This window comes from Poecilia mexicana, unplaced genomic scaffold, assembly GCF_051168715.1.
Source record: "Poecilia mexicana isolate PSO_F unplaced genomic scaffold, ASM5116871v1 scaffold_17, whole genome shotgun sequence".
Classification (NCBI taxonomy): domain Eukaryota; kingdom Metazoa; phylum Chordata; class Actinopteri; order Cyprinodontiformes; family Poeciliidae; genus Poecilia; species Poecilia mexicana.
The window spans coordinates 3340745-3359038 of record NW_028263386.1 but is presented as its reverse complement, the minus strand read 5'-3'; the positions used below and the strand labels follow the sequence as shown (position 1 = coordinate 3359038).

Here is an 18294-nt window from a genome sequence, read left to right as displayed (position 1 = left end):
CCGTGTCGACATCTGGCAGTCAGGCGTTATGTTGACAGCGTTTACAGTTTCACCATGTGGCTAAACAAAGATTCTGAATTTAGTTTATTTTAGACTTTTAGCAGAATCATAATGAAAAAGCAAAGCAGTCCTATTTTGGTTTAAAGCAGTCAGTGGATTTGTTAAAACATGGAGCTGCTCTCTGACCCGGAGCCAGAACGGCTGAGCTTGAGCCCAGCTGGAGAGTTTTCTTTTCAAGATGACACCTCAGATTAATTACATTCCACCCAAACAAATTATGTAACAGCAGGCAGTGTGCATGAGAAACATAAAAAATTACACCTCAAACTGGCTGCTTTTAAAACCTCTAAGCAAGAACTTTGTACAGTTATTCATGTACAACTTTTAAACCAAAAACAAGGTATGGTTTCAAAACCTCTTACAATAATTTGGAATAGAGATTAACAATGACAGTTTATCAATTAATCAATTTGTATTTATTCCCAATACAAGAATGGGCCATAGTAAAAAGAGATGAAACACATACAAAAGAGATTACTTTATCCTGCAGCTTTAAAAAAAAAATGTTTACGTGTCTGATTAGCTTTCTCTACATCTTTACAGAAGAAAAAAAAAATAAATAAAAGTTACTGCTTCAAGGTCTCTAGGATTCATTCAAAAGATCAGCTGACTTCATTCAATATCTCAGAGCTTCCAGCGAATTACGAAATAAGATTTCATTTCAAAGTCTGCAAACTATTTCTTTTCCACTTCATCCAAAACTTTTAGTTTGAATTTTACATTGCTGAAAATATTTACAGTAATCGTCTCTTCTCAGGTTCTGCCCAGTGAAACACAGAAACCCAGTGGCTGCTAGAAGTTCTGCAGCCAACATGATAAAAAATGTCTGGAACAAATTCATGCAGGTGGACAAATATCTGGAGAGGTGAAAACTTCAGGGAGCAACTTTATTACCAGATGATAATAAAGTATTTTAAGTGTTGGAATCTTCTCACCAAGGCAGACAAATCATCAGGCAGCAAGAAGACAATCTTAGTTAAATATTAACTACCAACTCTAACATTTCACTATTTGTTTCATTATTTAAAATGAAGCAATTTAATCCCAGGGAAACATTTTGTATTTAACCCAGAAAAAAAACTCACAGACTATTGGTTGTTTGCAGTCAGGGAAAAAGAATCAGGTGAAAGTAAAATACTTATTTTTTTGAGCTTTGCAAAAATTTTTCTTAAAAAAATGTTCAGATACAAGAGAAGCTGAAATTTAACAGGACTTTTAAAAAGAATTGCACAAAAAATATTTATCTGGACTGAGGTCCAAACTGCTTACCTGAACAGTTTTAAACTCTGTTGGTGTGAATCTGTGCTGTTTCAAATTAAGACATCCAAAGTAAAATATTATTTCATGACTTTAGTAATAAATATATTTTTTGATCTCACCACTGTTCAAGATGGTTTGAATACTTTGATCATTTCTGAAACTGATAAAGGAAAAACTTTTAAATTATTATAAACACACAGCAGCGCATTTCTGCTTTTTGTACAAATACAATTTAATGTAGTGTTTTATTATAGCAGATGATCAGTAAAATTAATTACACAGATCCACAAAAAGCAAATAGCAGAATCATTTTGTGGAGTAAAGTGACCACTTTGCCATTGATTGCTTTTTTTTTTTTAACGAGTTTCCATCTGTAGGACCTGATTAACAGTGGTAGCCTATTATTTTGTTTCTCCGAGTTGTCAATTCTAACCAGAAGAAACCTGCAGGAGAAGAAGAATATCAATATGATGCCAATTATTCTTTCTCTGAAACAAACAAGCGGCTAACGGTGTAGGATATCAGCGGCCAAACGGAGTAACGTCAACTTTACACGTGAACTTCAGTTATTTTAGGGCAGGAATAAATGAACAACCACAAAGAAACTCGAGTCAATACGTCTCCCCACCTAACACAAAACCCTACACAGAATCGGCAGAGCTTCCCGAGGAATATCGCTGGTGACGTTACCATGGAAACAGCCAGGAGAGGATCGCCAACGAGCAGGGTGGGCGGCTGAAGGGGTATGGAAGTAGAGAGGGGAGCTAAAATCAAAGGAAATGCCTTCAGAAGCCAGATTAATGGTCAGATAAAGAACATTTACAGACTGACCACCAGATAGGAGGGAATCAAACCGTAACCACTGTGCAAACTGGGAGAAAAGATGAACTAGTTTAGATTGTTGTGGTTTAAATAAAGTGTCTCAGTGAAATTATGTGTTTTTCTTTTCTTTTATTTTGCTTTATTCAGTGATTAAACTGAAGAATCCAGATTTATATTCTGGGCAAATTACTTTCATCATGAAACAAAAGATACAAGCAAAGAGGTTTCTGTTGTTGAATCAACAAACAGAAAAAAATATTAAGATTTTAGAAAACAGGTCATTTTTCTATCTGATTATCTTGAATAACATGATACTGCTGGAGAAATGCAACCTGATTTCAGCCTGCTGTAACATTGAAATGCTGCAGTTTGGTCAGGTTAGGCCACAGTTTAACATTCTGGATGTCGTTGCACACAGAAGAAACTGGACACCATAAAACCAACAGCAGGAATCCAACAGCGACGTTTCAGGTCACGATGTGTTTCACCAAACGGTTCTGGCAGATTGAGTTGAAGAAAGGATTAATTGATCAGACTATTAAAAGAGGATGGATTGTTTTTTCAAAATTATTCCAAAACCCAAAGGACTAAATCCAGTAAAATAAACTGTTGGAACGGTTCAGAATGTAGTTGTCAAATTTTATACCTATTTATATATTTTTGTTGGGTTATTTCACTTTATTACCCTCAATAAACTGTTTTGATTTTGTATGTGTTGATCATTTGGATTATTCTCATCATCAGGTATTAATTTCTTGTCAGAAACCTGAATACACAGATATTTTTCCCAGTTTCTTCAGTTTCATAATTTTAGCAGCAATAAGATGATTTAAAAAGTTCTGAAATTTCCCACACAGTGTGATGATGCAGCGTCCAGGTGAAGAGTTACGACTACATTCATTTTTTATTTCTTAAAGAAAAACTTTCAGAAACAAAACAGAACCATACCAAGTTTATTTCATTCAATGCAACTAGAGTAAAACATTTCTTAAATTACAAAACTATGTTAGAGGAGTCACTTTTTTAATGTCCAGTGCGCCACTGAACAATAATGTGCATCAATACTTTACATTGATAAAAGTTAATAAAAGTTCTCCTGTGTCAGCATTTAATATATGTGACTAAAATAAAAAAACTTTGAGCTGGCAGCAAATATTGTCCTTCTTTTCTCCCAGCCTGCAGCCGACAGAACAGAGAGAAGCCTCATCTTTGTGTTGGACGTATTCTCAGCTCAACGGGTCAGAAGTTTTCAGAAAAGACGAGCAGAAACTCACTGAGGGACGGATGGAGAGGGGAGGGGGAGGAAGACAAAGCAACCGCCAAAGAAAGGGATACATGGTGAGAGAGGAGCGAAGATCGGAGGCAGTCAAGCAAACCAGGAGCAAGCAAAAAGGGAAGAGGTCATTTCAGATCACCGAGCACACCGAGGATAGAGAGGAGGAGGAGGAGGAAGGCGGGGAGGGAGGAAGAGGAGCGGTGCTTGGTTGTAGAGTCACAGTCTCCAATGATCACTTTTGTGACTATGCAACTGGACTCATATTACTAGCTGCAACATCACAAAAATGACACTGGCAACCGCTAGTTAGCTGGTAAAACAGGAAGGGAGGAGCTGGAGAGGATTCTCAGTCAGTCCACTGTGAGTGCATGCTGGCCAAAGCGCACAGACAGGAAAACATCAGCCGTTATCTTCAACACATCAGAGCAGGGAAAAAAACAGGTCAGGTTTTTTTATTATTATTTTGAAATAACCGCAGTAATAAAAAAGAAAAATATCTCCCAGAACGCTTCCTTCATTGCGTCGTGACCCTGCTGCCCTGTGAGTAAAGGCAATATTTCCAAACTGATGGTGTGTGGCGACGCCCACCAGCCCCTTTAGAAACGCTGTGACTCTCGATATCCCACCTAATTGATGTGCAGCGACACCAGGTCAATATATGAAACAGGGCTGGGTCTAAACCCACAGTGAGTGAAAGGAAAGCTCACACCTAACAGGTAATACAGTACAACAGTTTAAAAAGAGGTCAAAGGTCAGCAGGAAGGAAGTCGCACCACAAATAAAAGATCACATGGCTGAATCACCTCAATACATCCAGAAGGAAACATGGATGTCTGAGGACATGAAGATATTTGTCTCTTTGCATCACAGGATTATGAATATGGTGCAAACAAACATTAAAATACTCATTTTTATGGATTAAGATGGAAAAAAATAAAATTTTCCTCTTTTGGATTTTTAAAACTTTTAGTTTTTCCAACTCATTTCATAAGGTCAGTGGTAAAAGTTGCATTCATCAAAAACAGGACGGAGGCCAGAGAGCTGGTGAGTTAGTAAAACACCTGAGTCCCATGCAGAGTGTTGGAAGAGGAGTGAAAAATATTAAAACAAACTTTTATTCATATTTTTAAGCATGCACCATGTTCCTGAAATCTGTTCACAATTTTTTCTAGAAGTCAATTTGTGTAAAGCAATTATCTCAAAGGTTTGGGGGATATTTGTTGACTTATTTCCAATTTCCTGTTAACTGAAGGAGAATCCTGTTGATGAATGGTAGCTGTGTCTGCTGAGTGACTTCACCTCGCTCATCACACAACCCCAAATTCAAAACAAATATGTTTAAGAATAAAGGTGCAATAACCAGGTTAAATAACTGCATATCTTTAAAAGCGGTCATTTTTCTTTTAACCTCCTTTTGATTCTTTTTCAACATTTTGTCTTCTGAAGATCAAACTGGCCATCACTTACAGTGGGTCTCTGGTATTACAGGCAGTCAGACCACACATACATGCAAAAAGCTAAAATCAATAAATGCATGAGAGCCATTCTAAAAACATTAATAAACATCTTAACAGTGTAGACACTAAATAAAAGCTTCATATGCATTAATAGTGGAAACCATTTTAACAGGACAACCAAATATTTTAGACACGCTGTAGGAAATGTGTGATATCAAATGAAATATGCCAAGTTGTAAGTTCATATCACTCGGACGCTACTTCCTGAAGTTAAAATCAGTTTATTTTCGATGTGTGAAAACTGTAAACTCTAGTTGGCACCAAAGATGCAATTTGAAAAAGTTTGTTCTGCAATTTAACTTTGTTTTAATTAGAATTTCCTTTGCACAATCAAAGCAAAGTAAAATAAAAAAAGAGTAAATGAGGACTTCAATTAAAAAGGATTTATTAGACTTATTAGGAATTAAAGTGCAACTTGCAAAAGCTCAAAGCTTCTCAATCCACATTAAAAGGGAAGCGTAAGCACTTCAAATACAATTCAGCCTGAAAGTGTTTATCAGTAGGTAAGCAGAGATAAACATGAAATTGCTTGCTGGTGCCACAGACTCAGGTTGTAATCCAGCATTGTGTGCACTGATGGAAAACATCTAGTTCTTGAGGATGAAAGAGTAATTGCAGCATCAAATGTTCACTCCAAACCCATTTGGTTCCTTCAGCCACTCGATTATTTAGAGACATTTAGAGAAACAAACATGGCTGCGTGTGCGTGGGCTGAAGTGGTACCTGCGGAAGTCGAGGAGGGTCCGGCTGGTCTCCGGGACGTTCTGGTTGAGCCAGGTCAGGAAGTGGAACTGAGTGACGGTGCGCGTCTCGTTGGTCTGCATGTTCTTCAGGTAGAAGCTCCGGACCAGAAAATCATCGCACCAGATGTGTTCAGACACGAGGTTCACCTGTCAGGGTAACGACCAGACAAGCTGTATTAAAAAGAGCCTGCTATGACGGAACAAGACAAACAGCACAGTCAGAAGGAGTGTAGTCTTTGATGAATCTTCCTGTTGAGCGCAGAGTCCCAGAACAGAGGCACTGAGCTCCTTATTGCATACAAAGGAGAGTGGAAAATCATCGAGGCTTTTAAACACGTTTGAAACGGATGTTGCCAACATCACCTGGTCTTTATTTGCATTTGGGGAGAAAAGCAGGAAGTCCTGCAGCAAAAACTCCTTCACCTGCATCGTCTCATGCTGCTGCTAGCTTGATGTTGCAGAATGAAATGATGATCTTATCTGATCTTATCAGGTATAGAAATGCTGATAATGTTCCCTCCACCACAGCAAAGCTAAAACTGGTGATTAGAGGCTGGAAATCTTCCATACATACTGCATATAACATAACTGCATATGCAACTAAATGCAAACTCAAGCTCTGGGGAAGAAGCATCAAACGAAAAGACAGTCAAATAAAGGTCACTAAAATGGTTCTGTTTCATCTGGAAAGCTTTGGATTTGGATGTCATTAATGATTTAAATGATTCATTTTAGATTATTTTCAAGCATAACTTACAGGTAAGAGCTGAAACATTTCAAAGTAGAGCGACCTTTACCTCGTAGATGTGGTACAAGTTGGATCCTTCGTCGGGCCAGTAATGGTAGCACTGCTTCACTCCGTTCTCCACCAGAGGAGTCAGCATGACGATGACCACACAGCCGTTCTCCCACACCATCTGCAAAGAAAACACTTTAATAAAACGCCTTAAACACATTACCCTTCAGATTCAGCTTTGGACAGGACTCTGTTTGATAAACACTCAATTTTTTCTCAAATCTAAATTTCTCAATGTTCCTTAGATGGCTAGCATTTAGCTTAGGGATGCACGATACCGATATCTGAGATTTAGTATCAGCCGATACCGATTTGAATTGATTGTTTTTTTAAATCACAGACATAAATGTACTGAAATACAAATTTATTTGATAACTCCACAACAGTACTACACACTTAAATACACCAACAGCTTTACAAGTTTGGCCAGTTTCACATGTAGAACCAACACAACTAGGGCTGCGTTGATAATTCGACCAGCTGACACTGTTACCACCTCAGTCCCTTTCTTATTATATTTAACAACATTTCAGACAAAAATTTGAATTGAAAGATAAAAATCGACGATTGTCCAGAAAACGCCTAAACACAACCTTCATTTGTTCAGTCAGTGCAGTTAGGAGCATAACAGCCAATGTAAAACTAATAATAAAGAAACTGAAAAGAAAATCAGTCAAACCTGTGAAATGTAAACGGCAATAAACCTTCTTTCAAATGGTTCAGAAAGAGGAATTAGGAATTATACATATAATGTAAAATAAATGCTCGCTCTGAGCACAAAGCATAGAAATAGACTGGATAGATCTGCCCTGATGGATTGCACGCATTGTCACTTATCCATGATCTAGAATTTTTTTTAATATTGGGATTGATACAGATATTAATATCACATTGGTACATCGAGTTATTCGTGTGAAGTGGCAGAGAGCTTCATGTGGAAGATGAACAACGCCTTTCGAAGTCTGCCAACTGGGACACAGATCTCCACTCACCCACTCAGTTGCGTGTTAGTCTGCATTTATTCAGATTGCTATTATTTTGTAAGGACAGAAGAGTCTATTACGTGGGAAGAAGAACGCTCACGCTCTCAGACTTTGGTTAGAAATCGAGCGCTATGAAAAGTAATTACTGTTGCTCTAAAGGCCGCTCTGTCCCCCGACTGGATCATTCGACAGCGAAGCGTTGCCTCCCGCTCGTATTTTTCCTGATGGCGGCCATATTCTCACAGCTGGGCGGGCCGCGCCGCTCAGGAGATCCATTCCTCTCCGATCAGAGATAACAGCCATCCGTTAATGGGAGCTATAAAACAATAGCGCTCTCACATGACTGTGTTAGGCGGCTGCACATGCACTTCATTGGATGGTGATTTAACTGATGTTAATTGTTGTCGGTTCTGAGTTACAGCCCCCCTCCCCACCCCTCCCTCTCTGCTCCCTCCTGCTTTACTGATTAGCCTCGCGGACCCAAAGCCGTGACGTTGCACTTTCTTGAGAAATGGTGTTAATTTGTTTTAGCTGACAGGGTGAGAACTCTCCTGGAGCCGCGCGGACGAGCTCCCTTTATCAAAACCTGAGCTTTGTGAAATACACATTTTATTCAAACCCATATTTTCCGGTGAAAAGTTGGCTGCACCATGAGCGCTTCACGTTGAATTGTTTAAGTCTGGCAGGTTGATCTGCAGCATGATGGATGTGTTGTAATAACATTGGCCAGTTTTGAAGCGTAGAGGTCTGATGAAACCGTAAATGAGGTCAACCGATGAGCAGCAGTGGAAAACCAACAGCAGCTCCAGATGTTTGCACCTGCAGATTCATGCACAGCTGAAGCTTTATTTTCTCACTTGATTTATAGCTTTATGTATATTTTTGCACCTTTTTTAAATGACTCTAAATTTTTATCTTCACCAAATGTAATCATCGATTCTCAGTGTTTTGGTATTTCTGTTAGTTTATTCTTTCTTTGCCAGTAACAGCTTCTCTCGCTCAGCATCATAAGTAACAGCATCCTGTGTTTAACAGTTGTGGTTTCAGATTTAAAATCAGTTCACCTTCACCATTCAGTAAACCTAAAATATGTCAAATGCATATTTTTACATATTCCAGAGCTAAAGTTGAACTTTTTTCTCTATGGTCTGAAGGCATAAATCTTTGTGCTCTATGTATGTTTTCTGGTGGGATTTTGTGAACTAGCATTCATCTTTTCTTTAAATAAGAGCCTTTCTGTCAGTGAAAATGAACAAAAATGTCTTTGTACTACTAAAGCATATAATAATGCTCCATTTTCACTAGCAGTTAATTTTAGAGGCGGGCAGCATTTCTACTCAGGTCAGCTGAAACCAAAATTTATGGATACTAATACTAAATGTATTTCTGGTTTTGCAAGATTATTAGCAGGATATTATTTTAAATACAAATCAAGCACAGATTTTTCAACTTCTTTTTGTCAGTTTTGCTCCCATTCCTCGCACAATGACCGCTGGAGACGGCCACTAAAAATATTTCAGCTCTAACAACTGAGGTAGCTGAGATTTTCTGTTGTATGAGTGAAAAAGCGCATCATGGTTTATCCTAATATAGTAGATAAACTTTTACTGTCTAGTGAATTAAAGCAAATTCACTGAGCCCAACTGAAATCTAAAATTATTGAGAAATTAGACCAAAAGCTAAAACTGCATCAGACACAGTGAACTGTAATTATTTATATAGTTAAATTTAATTTGAACTGACCTGAACTTGACTCTTAATCACTGAAAAGAATGACTGGATCTGAGTTTTATTTGGCTTGAAAAGAATTACTGATTCTTTGGAATCGGCTGAATGCGAACTGAATATTTTTGAAATCAGTTGTTTTGAACCAGAACCTACTTAACTAGTTTGAGGTGAGAAGAATTAGAATGAATTTATTTGTAACAATTTGGCTTCAACTGTGAATATTCAAGTGAATTTGAGTGAATTTTCTGGAATTAAATCCCATTTTATTTGTCCTAAAATAACAGCTAATTTGATTGTACGCATTTTGAAAAATGTCAAACTGAATTCATTTAGGATGAGTTAGATTGAACTAAATTAAGTGAGACTGGAGGTGGAAATGGGTTATAATTGTTTTGAAATCATTACAAATAATTGAATTAAATTCAGTAAAATTTATGTGAAACAGATGGGAATTAAACAAATTTAAACTACTTACGCTAAGAAGACTTACTCATTCATGTAAGTCGTTTGTTTTTCTGTGCTTTGACAGAACCTTTTAATTTCAGATTGAATGAAAAAAATAGTTTTCATCTTTTGTTTTGAGGATTTCAATCCAGAACTGTTCAGCGAACGTGCTCCACCTTGAAGTACTTTTATTTTCTTCCTGCTCCTCGTTCACGGTTACCTGCACAACTCCGAACCTAACAGAGACTTTACTTGTTTGACAAGGCGACCTTTCCTCCCGGCACAAACACCCACCACCCCAACACCGGCTAAAATAACGTATCGATCCTCTGCTCTCCAATTCAAACCCAATCCAACATTGGACACAGCGGGAAAAGGGTTTGCCACCTCCTACGTTAACGACGTATGGCACTGTCGACCGCTGCACACGTCTGTGGTGGAGGCGCTGAGCCTTATGTGGAAGGAGAGATTAATAATGACATCCACAAAACAAGACGGTCTCCTGTGTGAGTTGCTGCTCTAATAAAAAATCGGCTAGCTCTTGTTTAAGGGGGTGTATTGATTTTCGTTGTAATGGTGTATATGTGTTGTGCACGCGGATTTTCTTGTGTCTTTACCTGCCAGAAATCAGCCACAGTGGAGGGCAGGGGACCTTGAGTGGCGATGTAAGCCGGGTTCCTGGGATCATGATCCATCTGGAGGGAGAGAGGAAGTGGAGGATTAACAGATTGTTTGCTTTGTTCTCTTCATTCCTTAATTTCATGTAATTTTTTTATGTTCATATATTACATCTTGAACTTGTTTTTAAAGTTTTTCTTGCTACAACCACAAACTTTACTAGAATCTGAAGGAGCAGACCAACAGAAAGTGGTGAAAAGTGGCAACGTGAAAGTCTGGCGTACATTTTATTTACCTCACTACTCCAAAAAAATCTAACCTATGCATACAGTGGTTTGCAAAAGTATTAATATCTCTTGAACTGTTCCATATTCTGTCAGATATAATGCTGATATTCTCTTAACCGACCTCCGAGACGTCACAGAGCAGCTGGAGACTAGATCACACACAGGCGGACTCGGTTTTAGGGTTGGCAGCTTCTGAAGGCACTCAGAGGAAAGGGGGTTGAATATTTTGCACATCACACTTTTCAGTTTTTTATTTGTAAAAAAAAATATTTTGAGCCATGTATTATTTTCTTTCTACTTCACTAACAAGCCAGCATATGAAGTATTTTGGGCCTGACGGTGTTCAAGCTGCCTTATAGTTCATTATTACGTTCTACACGTTGTTACACAGAAAAGGAAAAAAAATCAAATAGAGCCATGAAAATGAAGCTGGAAAAAAAAAAGCTTCACTTTGATTTGCAACCTTTAACAACATTAGAGAGAAGTCAAGGGAACCGTTTCTAAAACTACCCATGTTAGGAATAAACCTAAGAATGGAGGTTTATAAGCCTGGATCCATTTTGGGTTGAAACATTTACCGTGTCACAACACCGTTTCTCCCCTCCTCGTTCTCCTGTTCACAGCTGGAAGCTTGGCGGAGAAGAGGTCGAACAGGAACTCAACTTCTTCTCAAACTTAATGAAAAGTGCAGAGGGATGGCGTAGGCGTCGTGAGCAGGAGACGGCAGACGGAGCGCGAGCAGAACCAGCGCAGGAAGTGAGTGACACCCCCGCTTATTAGGATGCAAATTGTACGGTAAATGTAATAATTGGCGGGACCAATTTAGCTGGAGGCAATTACAGAAGGAAGACGGATAATTTCTCAGGCTTTTCCGCACACCAAATTGTCTTTAATGGTCCTTGGTGGCTTTTGTGAATGCCAAACAATAATGAATGTCTAATGAACTTAAAAGGTAGTAAGACAGAGGCGGAGAAAAGAAAGAGAAAAGGGAAAAAAGGTGACATGTTGCTGGGGCTCATTAAAACATCAGCTAGAAAAGCAGCATGGAAAGAAAAATGAAGGCAGAGGTCTGGAGGTTTACGTCTACATTATCCCGCAGTTACATCTAGTTTTGTTGATCTGGGGCTGTTCTCCTGTTTGTGACAAGAAAAGGAAATTCTAATTCTTTTATAACTTGTCATGTTTCAGTTAAGAACTGCACCTTGCTGCGTCCGTTCCTGAGCGAAGAGCCCCAAAAATCAGATCTAATGCAGAATCATTGGAAAAACATGTCTGGGAAGCTCACTTTGTTATTGTTTCGATATGTAACATTTACATATTCGGCTTATTTGTTAGTTTGTTCAGGTGCAGTTTTATTATCAAAATGTGAAACAGCAATGCTAACGTTAGCTTCTGATTTTCCTTCTGGACCCACTTGGATCAGCTGCTAAACATTTAGACTCATCAGATCTGGATTTCCACACAGGTTTGGATCTCTGATGACTTTATTCAGTTTGTAAAAGTGCAAAAAAAAAAGTTTTAAAGATTTGTTGGCACCTCAGAAGTTCTAGAGACTAGAAAAGCAGTGAATTGACTTTGTGGGGTTTGCATTGGGAATGTAAAACAAAGTTATCAACAGGTTTTACAGAAAATGAAGTTCTTCTGCAAATAAGATTCTATCTCTTAAATATTGGAAAGTTAAATATTTTTCTAAATTGAATGTGTTTTTTCCAGTTTAATGCAGGTTTTAAAACTGCAACACAGAATGGACTCTCCAAATCATCTGGCTATGAACTTTCCAGATGTGCTGCCCGGAGACTTTTTTGACAAATATTTCTCCTCAGGAAAAAACTTTGATGCGTGAAAAAGCTGGAGATAAAGAACGGGTAAAACTGACAGGAGAAGATGATGAAAACCAAGATCCTGGGATCAGGGAGACTTTGCAAACTCATCACCTGTCTTCATCTCCCGACATCCCTCTTTCTTCTTTTCCATCTCGGCGGAGACAAAAGTCTAAGTCGAAGAGTCTCCAGAATAAAACCCTGCCATTAATGAAGCTGGAAAAGGACAACTGTCTTTCTCACTACCTTTCAGACATGTTGCTTTAAACAAAAAGCAAACGTGTGGGACGTGACACATGTAATTATCCCTTCTGCTGGCTTTTTGTCTCTTCTTCACTAAGACAGAAAGAGTCAAATCCAGTGGCTGTTTCCATCACTCAGCCTCAACTCTGGGAGGAAGTTTGACAACGAGGGAGGCTGTTACTGCCGCCTGACACCTGAGGCTGTTTCCAAGGATGGGCGACAATTAAAGGACAAAACAGAACTTTTGCTGCGTCTTTTTCTACTTTCTCTGAAACTTGACTTGTTCTCAACGCATCTGTTTGCAAATCCCTTTAAGTTTCTTCTTTAAAAGACAAATACAGAGCTTCCTCTGGGTTGTTCATGTTTGACTGACTGTTGGAGGCTCTGCCAACCACCTGTAACTATTTTAAAATGATAAAATGTTAAAAAGTTTAAGGGGTGTGAGGACTAGTGCTAGTACATTTACCTCCTCAGAAATCTGCAGAAACGTGGCTTCTGACCAGGAAAATCTTAGACACGGCCCTGCAATCCTTGATAAGCAGCTGTAATCACCTAAATTAAAACATCACCTCTAGGCATTTGTGTTATTTTCTGGAAAAAAGATTGATGGTTATATATCTATTTATACATATATGTACAATAAAAAAATAGCACATTTTTTCAATTTTTAAGAGTATGAGTCAATGAATGAATGTCATCAGAACCAAGCGGTTTATCTGACATGACAGCAGGGAATCGAATTATATTTAGCTCCTCAGCCAGTACATTTCTTAATAAACGAGTTTTATGGTTATTGACAGGCTGCTGGAAGAAGATCCCAAACACGGCTCCTCTTCCTTTGGTCGGAGTGTGGGCGAGCGAAGGATGGAGGAAATTCCTCAAATAAGCGCAGCATCCGCCATACGTTCACATCCAGCCTGCTGTATTAATAGAGCGTGTGGGAGATGGGAGCGTACGCCTGACAGTGATCGTGTGTCAGTGTGGGCGTTTGCTCCTTCTTTCATGTCGTGTGTGTGTGTGTGTGTGTGTGTGTTTAATGCTCCATGCATGTGCACCCCGGCAGAGTTTGTGCTCCTCTTCGGGCTTCATGTGTTGGTTTCTGTGTCGGGTCTGTTGTTGCATTTTTGACGTTCGACTGAGTTGCTCTTTTGTTCTCAAATAGTTTTGATTTCTTTGGTTTCTCGCTGACACACACACACACACACGCACACACACACACATGCAGAGAGTGAGCCACTTTTTGGTGTGGCGCCCAGATTTCAAATGCATAGTGTTTCTGTTGCTTTTAATGGAATACCAGTGTATCTGCCTCGAGGGAAGCATAAACCTACTATTCCAACACTGGTTTCCAAATTGATTCCCTCACTTACTGAATTCACATGGCTCTTTTTCTCTCCCCCCTCCCCCACCCGTTTCCGTCCTGCAGGCTGCTTTCCCTCCTTAAATCGGTACCGTGCCGAGCAAAGGCGCAACAGTAAACACAAAGCAGCGTTGAATTAGCATAACCCAAGGTCAGAAACAATCATTTCCCAAGATCCCGCAGATCAATTTGAGTTCCACCAAATGTAAAGCGAGTCCTGTGCATGTCCTTCCCCTGAACGATCACCCGCCCGGGGTGTCTGCTGTATGGAGATTGTTAATATTCATGGTGGAGAGCGCGGGCTCACTGCGAGTCTGCCACTGAAGTTAAGCAAGCGTTGCATCAAAATTTACATCGGGCAACGGTAGGCTGCTTGTGTTGCCGTGACGCCCCACGGGGGGCGGCGGTGTGAAATGCAGAGTTTAAAAGCAGATGAGGTGCTTACTACTGGGCTGGCATTGATGTAGTCGGAGTTGCCTTGGCTGTTCTCCACCTTCAAGGTGATTCTGGAGTGATCATCTGGAACAGAAAAATAAAGGATTCAGCAATTTTTTTGTCTCACTCAAGCAAGTTTTAGAATGAAAACAGGATGTTTAGTTGGCATATCTGCTGACCGAACTTTTAAAACATAACTTGCATTTTTTCTTATAATGAATCGAGTTAATCTTCAGCTCACGACTGAACTGATGGAGCCGAATGGAAAGAAAAAAAATTGGAGATGCTCCTTGAAGTTTGATGGGTTAATCCCTAAATCTCTCCCTTCATCCAAAAAGATCTAACAAATTGTCACCACACTTCAAACTTTCTACAGTGAGGCTCTGAAACTGCGGGCGCACTGATGTGTCAAAGGTTTAATCAAAGGGATATCACACTGATCCCAAAGATTACAGAACTACAAGCAGAAATCCAAGGACGTTTTAGGGCTAAGATGGTGACTTGTGCATCCAGTGACTTGAAAAGCTCCTTTTTAGCTTCAAGCAGATGTGCTGCTCATCATCTTTGCTTCATTTTTTAATAAAATTTTCTTATTCAACAGAAGTCAAACCTCACCAGCTTAATTGGCAAAAACAGTTCAGTTTTTTTTTCACACTCAGAAGCTTAAGGTGCTTCAAATTGGAAGCGCAATTTATTCTCCACAAACCGCTTTCCCAGTTCACAATCTGGATTTCATTAAGCCTCGGCCCGCTGCAGACTGGGACAGCACTTTTCCCCTTTTTTCTAGATGGAGCCATTTCCACAAAGGCTTAGAAATTTTAAACATTGATGAGGCCTGTGCAGGAGAGCTTTAATAGAAAACTAATTTACAACCCTTCTGCTCGCTGCATCTGCTCCGACTTTCTGATTATAGAGAAAAGGCCTGGAAAACAAAGACAGAGTTTAACGCCTCCATGTCTGAATGACACCAGGAGGTGCAACACCCAAATTAGGTCGGCCTTGGTGGGTATTTTCTTAAAGATTTATTAAAAAAACAAGCTTCGGAAACGAGAGAACTATCGATCGAGACCGCTTTAAAAGATTCTAACCTCTTCACTGTAAAGTGGGACGAAATAAGGGGGAGTTTAAGACTTTTGTACTGTAATTTATCAAAAAGAAAATACAACAAGGACAGGTTGGAGCTGTACTTACATGCCACCACAGCAGTGGAGCGGTTCTTCTTTGCATTGCCGTTCTTCAGGCCGGTGATGGTTGCGTTGGGCTCAGCCTGATAAGCACACAGAGCCTCCCATTCCTTCGCCAGGCGGTCTTTATTCTTCAGGTGATCCTCCATGTAAGACTGAAGGAGGCAGGAAGAAGACAAAGTGCAGAAAGTTAAAATATTCATGTGGGGAAGAAGGAGATTCAGTTCTGGGTACAAACATTAAACCGATTCCTTTAGGAACTTTCCATCATTTTCTACAGATCAATGAATTTTAGTCTGATTCTGTGACAGAACAACAAACATTACACAACTGAACAGGAAGGAGAATGTCATCGTTTTGGATTGAGCCTCTTTAAATCTGAAACCCCTAAATTCAGAGATTCAGCTGTTCTCATTGCCATAAATGCACCATTGTTATCCATGAAGGGGTTAACAATGGATGGAGAGGCTTACATCAAATCATACTCATGTGTTTGAGTGGCCCAGTCAAAGTTCAGATTCAAATACAACTAAAAATCAGATTTGATATTTACAGATTATCTCCATTTAATCTGACTGGGATTGAGTTACTGTACAAAGAAGAATGGAAAAAAAAAAACAAAAAAAAAACTTATGATATGTGGGTGTGCAAATCTGGCAAAAACTTCAAGGCTTTCGTTGTGGGAAAATGTGGTAAAACATTTAAGAAACCATTATTATGCATATATATCATAAAATCGCAGTAAAATACATACATCTGAGAATTATTTAAAAATTAAATCTAGTAGTTTATAATTTAAAAGTAAACTGACAGAATGAGCAACAGCACTCTGGGTGTTTTATGAAAGAACCTTTCTAATGAGAATTTATGTTCCAGTTTTAGGTTCTTCACCAAACACAAGAAATCCAGAAAAATTGTGGCACTAAATAACCAAACAGTGGAGCTGAACTGAACCGTGTTTCTGAACCACATGAAGATTCTCTTCAGATGATCTTCTCTGAAGATTAAAAGAAAAACAAATCATTGAGACACCTCATTAGCCTCATATCTAAATGTCCACACGCATAATTTCTTCAGTTTATTAGATGCACCAATGTCATTTTAATCACTGCGCGCCTGTTTAATCTACTCCTGCTCCGAGTCATGATGGCCAGTTTCATCCTCGTTATTACCTACATTCAGCCGGTTTTCGTAATTAAAGGCGGCAAGGTGACTTTGAACAATCGCCCTTAAATTAACTTGGCTCCAGACCAAAACAAGTGGAAAAGTCGTAGCTGGCCGTATCTGACGCAGCTTGTTTCTGAGTCGAGAATCGGTGGGTAGCGCACGCAAAATACAGGCCATCGTCTTTAATAGATGAGGGTCCGAAACGAGGTGGGGTGGTTCTGTAAATGGATCCGCCGATGATTTATGGTGACAATTACAAACGAGGGGCTTATCTTAATCAGAATTAGCTTCCCAAAAAAGGCCTAATGGCTCCGGGCTGAAATGAAAGAAAGTTTGTTCATAAAAGGGAAGCAGCAGCTGAGGAAGACGGAGGAAAACTGGCCTTTAGGTCTTTCTGTGTGCCCAGTTGGCGATGACATGCACAGTGTAACATTAGCCGTTCCTTCCTGCGGTCGCTTCCCCCCATTATACTTGCTAAAAGCAGCCATGATGTAACAGGAGGTCGGATGGTGCAAACCTCAACCTGCACTGTGCTTATTAATGGCAGGAGGTCCAAATAATGACAGAGAACAGGTCCACCCACAGAGAAGAAGAAAAACACAGAAATAAACAGGAAGCAGAAATCAAATGCAATCCACATGAAACACACAGAAATTTACATTAATCTATCAGAAGACACTTTCAAACACGCACTGTCCAAATTAGATGCCCCCAGCCGCCCTTTACCCCCTGCCCTCCTTCTCCCCCTCTAATGCCAGAGTAATAGGGTTTTGTGGCTGTGTAAAGGGATTATTGCAATCCAATCAGGAGGTGCTGAGATCACCATGTGGCGGCCAAACACTGAATAATCCCCTTACAGCAGGGGAGGGGGGAGGCGCGCAGCTGCCAAAGGTGCTCAATAAAAAACGCTACCGGAGCTGCCATTGTGGCTTTGACGCACCATCCAGAAGCACCTGTAGGAAAGAGCAGCATGGAAGCCAGGCCGCATGGGAGGTGACATAATGCGGGAGCCATTTTGGATCGACTGAGATGGCGAATGAAAAGGGGAAGTGGGTGGAAGAAATCACAGCGGGACGCAGTTACTCAGTAAGGAAGAGAGGCCAGAATGCAACTGTGCCCTTTATCACATCCTTATTTAGTGTTTTATTTCTGTTATTACTCCATAAACCTCTTTATGAAGTAATAACAAAAGTGTCTTTTTACTTCCAGAAGAGGAAAAGTGAAACCACCCACCGTCTTCTACTGTGCCAGACATGATTTTTGTCTTTTTAAGGTTTTAGGGTTTCTGGAAGGTTTTTGAGTTTTGAACAAATTGAGGAGCCTAAAAATGGCTTAAAGGTGACGATCTGAAAGTTGCATCAACAGAGGATCAGACAGACGCTTCAGCTCATCAGCATTTACTTATTATACATCTCCTCTCAGAGATCTGAACATTCCCATCACAAATCTCTCCAAGCTAGACGAGATGCAGGGCACCTTCACCTAATCATGCTTCAGTTTCTGCAGTTTCACCTATTCACTGATTTTTCTTAGAGCAAATCATCACCTTCC

At 39.7% G+C, this 18294-nt stretch overlaps 1 protein-coding gene across 1 annotated transcript in view; it reads right to left on the bottom strand.

Annotated features, from left to right (window-relative positions):
* Nucleotides 1–18294, bottom strand: part of LOC106906222 (receptor-type tyrosine-protein phosphatase N2-like) — a 184641-nt gene that overhangs the window by 13700 nt on the left and 152647 nt on the right. The window contains exons 17-21 of the mRNA XM_088014782.1: nt 15584–15731; nt 14403–14476; nt 10247–10324; nt 6476–6595; nt 5659–5825 (exon numbers count right to left, since the gene is read on the bottom strand). Coding sequence (XP_087870908.1) covers nt 5659–5825; nt 6476–6595; nt 10247–10324; nt 14403–14476; nt 15584–15731 — 587 coding nt within the window. The remainder of the gene's footprint in view (nt 1–5658; nt 5826–6475; nt 6596–10246; nt 10325–14402; nt 14477–15583; nt 15732–18294) is intronic.